Source organism: Salmo salar, chromosome ssa12 (assembly GCF_905237065.1).
Source record: "Salmo salar chromosome ssa12, Ssal_v3.1, whole genome shotgun sequence".
NCBI classification, from domain to species: Eukaryota; Metazoa; Chordata; class Actinopteri; order Salmoniformes; family Salmonidae; genus Salmo; species Salmo salar.
In genome coordinates, this window is record NC_059453.1 from 46,206,057 (window position 1) to 46,212,056 (window position 6,000).

Below are 6,000 nucleotides of genomic sequence, written 5' to 3' on the forward strand. Positions count from 1 at the left end.
AAAAAGGATGTAACATCCAATCTCAATGTATAGCCTTACAAATGAGTATGTAATAGTAATTACCTTGTTGCAGTGATAATAGTCCAAAGAGGTCAGGCAACTTGAATCAGTTGGTAATGTACATGAGCCCACGCTTGAAGGGGGTGCTGGATAAAATCTCACGTCCATCTCAGGGTCCGCAAGACTGACGGCATGAAAGCAGCGCCAATGCCTGTGACTCTCTCTCTCTATATATATATATCTCTCTCTCTCCCTATTTCTCTCTCTCTCTATCTACTGTTTTACCAAACAAAAAGAAACAGAAGGCTTGAAAGAAAAAAAGGATTGGTTCTCTCAAAACACTCTCTCCTCACATCCGCTGGTGCTCTCACTTCAACACTATCAAGCTTCTGCAATGATGCTCTATCGATACATACATATATTTGTGTTCGCAGCAGGAAAAATACTCTCAAAGTTCACTTTGCGGGAAAAAAAACTTAGATGTTTCAGCAACTAAACATGAAACAACGTTGACTGAAATTGTTTACAACAACTCAGCATCAACGTTGCATGCAAAAGATATAGCCAAAATAGTTCTATGTTCTCCCAAAAACGTTCGTCTGTTTCTATTTTCCAGTCGCGCGCTCACTCCCTGTCTGCTTTGTCATGTAGGAGTGTTTATCCATGTGTTCACTTCGAGTTATAGTTCGACTACTTCTTTCCATACCGAATGCCATGCGACCTCTACCGATAACAGAGGGAATAGGGGGAGAAAAAGAGAAAGAGCGAGATGAAGGGGGAGGGGAGATACAGCATCAGGCTGATTGACAACCGATCCAGTTACACTGCGGTTCGGAGAAATCAGAGTTTATCGACATGATGTAGCTATGAAAACATAGCCAGACGATTCGGATAGCCTACCCAACGGCCAATGTAGGGCTCTCTGTAGTTACTGTCATAAATATTGACCCCAACCTCCTTTTTACTTTACTTTTAATTAAGGCTAGTAATACGCTAAATGGTAATAGGGACAAGTGCAGGTATTTTCGTAACAACAACAAAACTTAATAAGACCTACATATTACATACATGGCTTCCCTGTGGCTCAGTTGGTAGAGCATGGTGTTTGCAACGCCAGGGTTGTGGGTTCGATTCCCACGGGGGGCCAGTACAAATAAAAAAATGCATGATGTATGCACTCACTACTGGAAGTCGCTCTGGATAAGAGCGTCTGCTAAATGACTAAAATGTAAAATGTAAATATTAATTGTGGGACATATGCCTGTCTCTTACACACACAACGCATCTAATCAATTTATCATCACGACCTTGATCAGTGCCGTGGAATCATGAGTTTTAGTGGTGGAACAATATCCAGAAATCCTCCTGGGCTATTCTGAAACACCAGCCCATTAGCCCGGAGTGTGTTTAATGGGACAACAACCAGTTAGCCAAATGATTATCATTCTGCGCAAAAATCATGACAGTTGCTGGGTTGGACATTTCTTAACATGCTCATGGGCCGCTTCTGCGTCGCTTCTCTGGCTCTTTTTTTAAACCAAAATATGAAAATGTTCTCCGGTGAGACCAGCCCATGCACCTGCTTTATTGCCAGTCCGTTTTTTTGCTCATCCTGTAGCTTTCCATGAACCAGGGTGGGTAACTACTGCTGTAGTGTAGAGATTTTGTGTATTATAGTTTGTTTGTCAATGTCAATGTCCAATTGCAAGAACTACAAACAGGTTTCTCAGTTAATTTTTAACTCGGTACTATGTATCATTGGCTGTGTTTACGTCTGTGTATCAATGGCTTGTGTTTACACAGGCAGCCCAAATCTGATGTTTTGTACAAAAGACCAATTAGCGGAAAAGATCAGACACTGTAGCCTACCTTGCCTTTGTGATTATCTTGAGTCTACTCTTGATACAGAAAATTAGGACCGTTGTAAATTTGGTGTTCTATATCTATGTATTTACCGTGGCAATAAAAATGTAGCAACACTTAGATTCAGCAAGTTAAAGGTACACATTTCAGTAGCTTCATTATGTCACTCAAAACATGATGCTGTGTTAAATGTTGGATTAGGGGAGACGAATCTGGTTTATCTGGGGACCTGTCATTTTTTACATTCTTCACTGTCCTTCTTTGACGAACCAGTTTGCACATATTTGGGTCACAGTGAATTTTAGCACCGAATTAGCACATGCAGTTTATCATGATGAATATAGTATAGGTTTGACACAGAAGATAAATAATATGTTCTGGTGGCCAACATTTAGAGATAGACAGGTTAATTGTGAACTGATTCACACTGACAACTATTTCTAACTGCAACAAGGTCCTATGTTACGTGGTAGTTTACTCAATTGAACATTTTCTGGACACAATTGTTTTGCACATCAATAATTCTGTTTTCCGCCCAGTTGTGCTAGATATCTTTGATGATGAGTCAATCAGTAGTAAACTCACTGTCAACTGAGTTTATTTTCAGCGAACTTAACATGTGTAAATATTTGTATGAACATAGCAAGATTCAACAACTGAGACATAAACTGAACAAGTTCCACAGACATGTGGCTAACAGAAATTGAATAATGTGTCTCTGAACAAAGGGGGGGTCAAAATCAAAAGTAACAGTCAGTATCTGGTGTGGCCACCAGCTGCATTAACTACTGCAGTGCATTTCCTCCTGATGGACTGTGCCAGATTTGCCTGTTCTTGCTGTGAGATGTTACCCCACTCTTCCACCAAGGCACCTGTAAGTTCACTGACATTTCTGGGGGGAATGGCCCTACCCCTCACCCTTCGATCCAACAGGTCCCAGACGTGCTCAATCCAACCATCACCCCTGCTGAGACAAAACCGCGACTCGTCAGTGAAGAGCACTTTTTGCCAGTCCTGTCGGGTCCAGCGATGGTGGGTTTGTACCCATAGGCGACGTTGTTGCCAGTGATGTCTGGTGAGGACCTGCCTTACAACAGGCCTACAAGGCCTCAGTCCAGCCACTCTCAGCCTATTGCGGACAGTCTGAGCACTGATGGAGTGATTGTGCGTTCCTGCTGTAACTTGGGAAGTTGTTGTTGCCATCCTGTACCTGTCCCGCAGGTGTGATGTTCAGATGTACCGATCCTGTACAGGTGTTGTTACACGTCGTCTGCCACTGCGAGGTCAATCAGCTGTCCGTCCTGTCTCCCTGTAGCGCTGTCTTAGACGTCTCACAGTATGGACATTGCAATTTATTGCCCTGGCCACATCTGCAGTCCTCATGCCTCCTTGCAGAATGCCTAAGGCACGTTCACGCAGATGAGTAGGGACCCTGGGCATCTTTCTTTTGGTGTTTTTCAGAGTCAGTAGAAAGGCCTCTTTAGTGTCCTAACATTTCATAACTGTGACCTTAATTTCCTACCGTCTGTAAGCTGTTAGTGTCTTGACGACCGTTCCACAGATGCATGTTCATTAATTGTTTATGGTTCATTGAACAAGCATGGGAAACAGTGTTTAAACTCTTTACAATGAAGGTCTGTGAAGTTATTTGGATTTTTATGAATGACCTTTGAAAGACAGGGTCCTGAAAAAGGGACGTTTCTTTTTTTGTAGAGTTTATATGTATTTTATTTGAAGAGTCTACTTGCAAAAACTGTGATACATGGAATTCGCTCTGGATATGTAACGCCCTGGCCATAGAGAGGGGTTTTTGTTTTTTATTTTGGTTAGGCCAGGGTGTTACATTGGGTGGGCGTTCTATGTTATTGTTTCTAGGTTGGTTTGTTTCGTTGATTTTGGCCGTGTGGCTTCCAATCAGGCACAGCTGTAGTTTGTTGTTGCTGATTGGGAGTCACACATAAGTAGCCTGTTTTTCCTTTGGGTTTTGTGGGTGATTGTTTCTGTCTAGTGTTTTCTGTTTTGTTCATGTAGGACCAGACAGGACTGTTTGCTGTCGTTTCTGTCGAGTATTTTGTTTATAGTGGTTCATTTGATTAAATCTTTAAAATGAATACACATCCTCCGCTGCATCTTGGTTTTCTTACGACGACAGCCCTTACAGGATAGGATTGTCTGCTAAATTACAAAATAAAAAATATGAAATTGGGTAGATTGGTAGAAAAAAGCGAGACATTAAAGGGTAGCAGATCTCCCAGTGAGCCTTTGCATAGCCATGCAATTCAATTCAAGGAGCGGCTTTCACTGAGAATACAGTAGATGTCCTTTTCTATCAGAGTCCCTATATCCTCCGGAGTGTTGATAGATGTGACCTGGGAGATAATACAGCAATGGCATTGCAACACCTCAGCACTGACCCTGCCACACATCCCTGGTCCAACCTAGCCCATCCACACAGCCGACAAAACAGGATGAAAACATTGCATGCTCACATCCTTAAAAAGCAACCGAGAGGAAAAATAACATCACTTACAGCTAAGTGTTTATCTTGCTCTCCCTCTCTCTAAGAATAAGAAACAACAAGAATAAACTACCCTGTGTGCATGTGTGTGTACGTATGTGCATTTGTGTGCCTCCATTCAGGTGTGTGTGTGTGTTTCTGTGTGCCTGCATGTGTGTGTGTGTGTGGACGGGAGTGAACTCTCATTGTCATCACAGTGGGTGACTTGTTGCCCCCACCCCCCTCCCCTTAGGAACAGGTCTTCATCAGTATGGCTATTACTCAGCGTGGTGGCACAGGCCCTGGGGTGCGAACTTGTTTAATACCAGCGACAGATGGGTCGCTCAGTGGGCATGCCGAGCTCGCCTACTATTGGCTGCAGCTAGCTTTTGCCATTGGCGAGGCTAACTCTAGCAACTCAGGCCAGCGCAGGGGTTAACTGGCACAGGGATACCAAATGGCTTCATGGCAATGGAATGTGTAGTGCTTGTGTAGTGCCCCAGCATCCCTCACAACTAGCCTGGGAGAGAAAGAGAGAGAGAGAGAGGGAGGGAGAGAAAGAGAGAGTCAGAAAGTGTGTGTGAGAGAGAGAGAGAGAGAGAGAGAGAGAGAGAGAGAAAGAAAGAGAAAAAGAGAAAGAGAGGAGAGGGAGAGAGAGAGAGAACCCATCCCACATGGCCACTGAACTCTAAAATCGTGTATTATTTAAGAACAACTGATGGAGGATGGATTCCTCTCCAACTACGGAAACTAATTATTACCACAACTTCATTTTCCTTTAATTACCAGCACTTTGGCAATTAGCGGCAGAACAAATGCAGTCCCATTTTATTGCCTCGATAAGAGCTGAGGCTGTCATTAGGAAATAGTAAAAAATTAAATATGTCCCAGTAAAGGATAGCACATTGTATTTTGGATGATGTCAGCATTTAGTTTCTGATTCTGTCTCTTAATAGATTGGAACCTGAGCATATATGATTTTCTATTATATTTCCCAGGTCCAGTTTGAAATAACTTTAGATGAAACGTTCACATTCTGTGAAAATTAAGAAGTTAAAAATGACTTTAAGTTATAGAAAGCAAAGTCTAATAAGTGTTCGCAAATACAAACAAATAAATAAAGTGTAAAGTAATACATTATACATATGAGTAGTGCTTCATTTTACTACCTGGTTTAAGCTGGTATTTACCTGGTATAACATTTAACTAAGAAACTACACTTCAATTGATAATAATCTCTCTTAGATGACGGTAGCTAATTCAGGTAAGCTGTAGCTTTCTCGTTGGTTCATCTAACGTGTGACCCTTTCATCTGTAACAAATAAGCAGCGTTATGTAAGTGTTATTTAATGTCATGATGATAAGACCGTCAGTACCCTCGGTGGTTATTAGAGCTGAAGTTGTCAAGATGCAGTTGCATCACAGGCTACTTCCTCCTATAAGAGGGTTCACCTGTCTTACTGCATCTTAAGTATTTATAACCATTCTCTTATAGACTTAAGTTGAGCCGTCACTGACAGTTTCCGCACCGAAGGTCAAGAAAAATAATGCACGCACTTCTCGACTTGAGCGTATGAGAAAATGGTTATAAATACTTACATTATTTTCCATCTCTAAACATAATGGTGTACTTATTTTGC

General features: G+C 42.0%; 1 protein-coding gene across 8 annotated transcripts in view; it reads right to left on the minus strand.

Annotated features, from left to right (window-relative positions):
- LOC106565275 (TOX high mobility group box family member 2) overlaps positions 1–719 on the minus strand; it is a 142,522-nt gene extending 141,803 nt beyond the window's left edge. For 4 of the 8 annotated variants that reach the window (XM_045691418.1, XM_014132206.2, XM_014132199.2 and 1 more), the window contains exon 1: positions 64–717. In XM_045691418.1, the coding sequence (XP_045547374.1) occupies positions 64–168 (105 nt within the window). In that variant the 5' untranslated portion in view covers positions 169–717. Of the gene's footprint in view, positions 1–63 lie in introns of all 8 variants that reach the window. The other 4 variants (XM_045691417.1, XM_014132205.2, XM_045691416.1 and 1 more) reach the window with 2 other exon arrangements.
- Between the last annotated feature and the right edge of the window lie 5,281 nt (positions 720–6,000).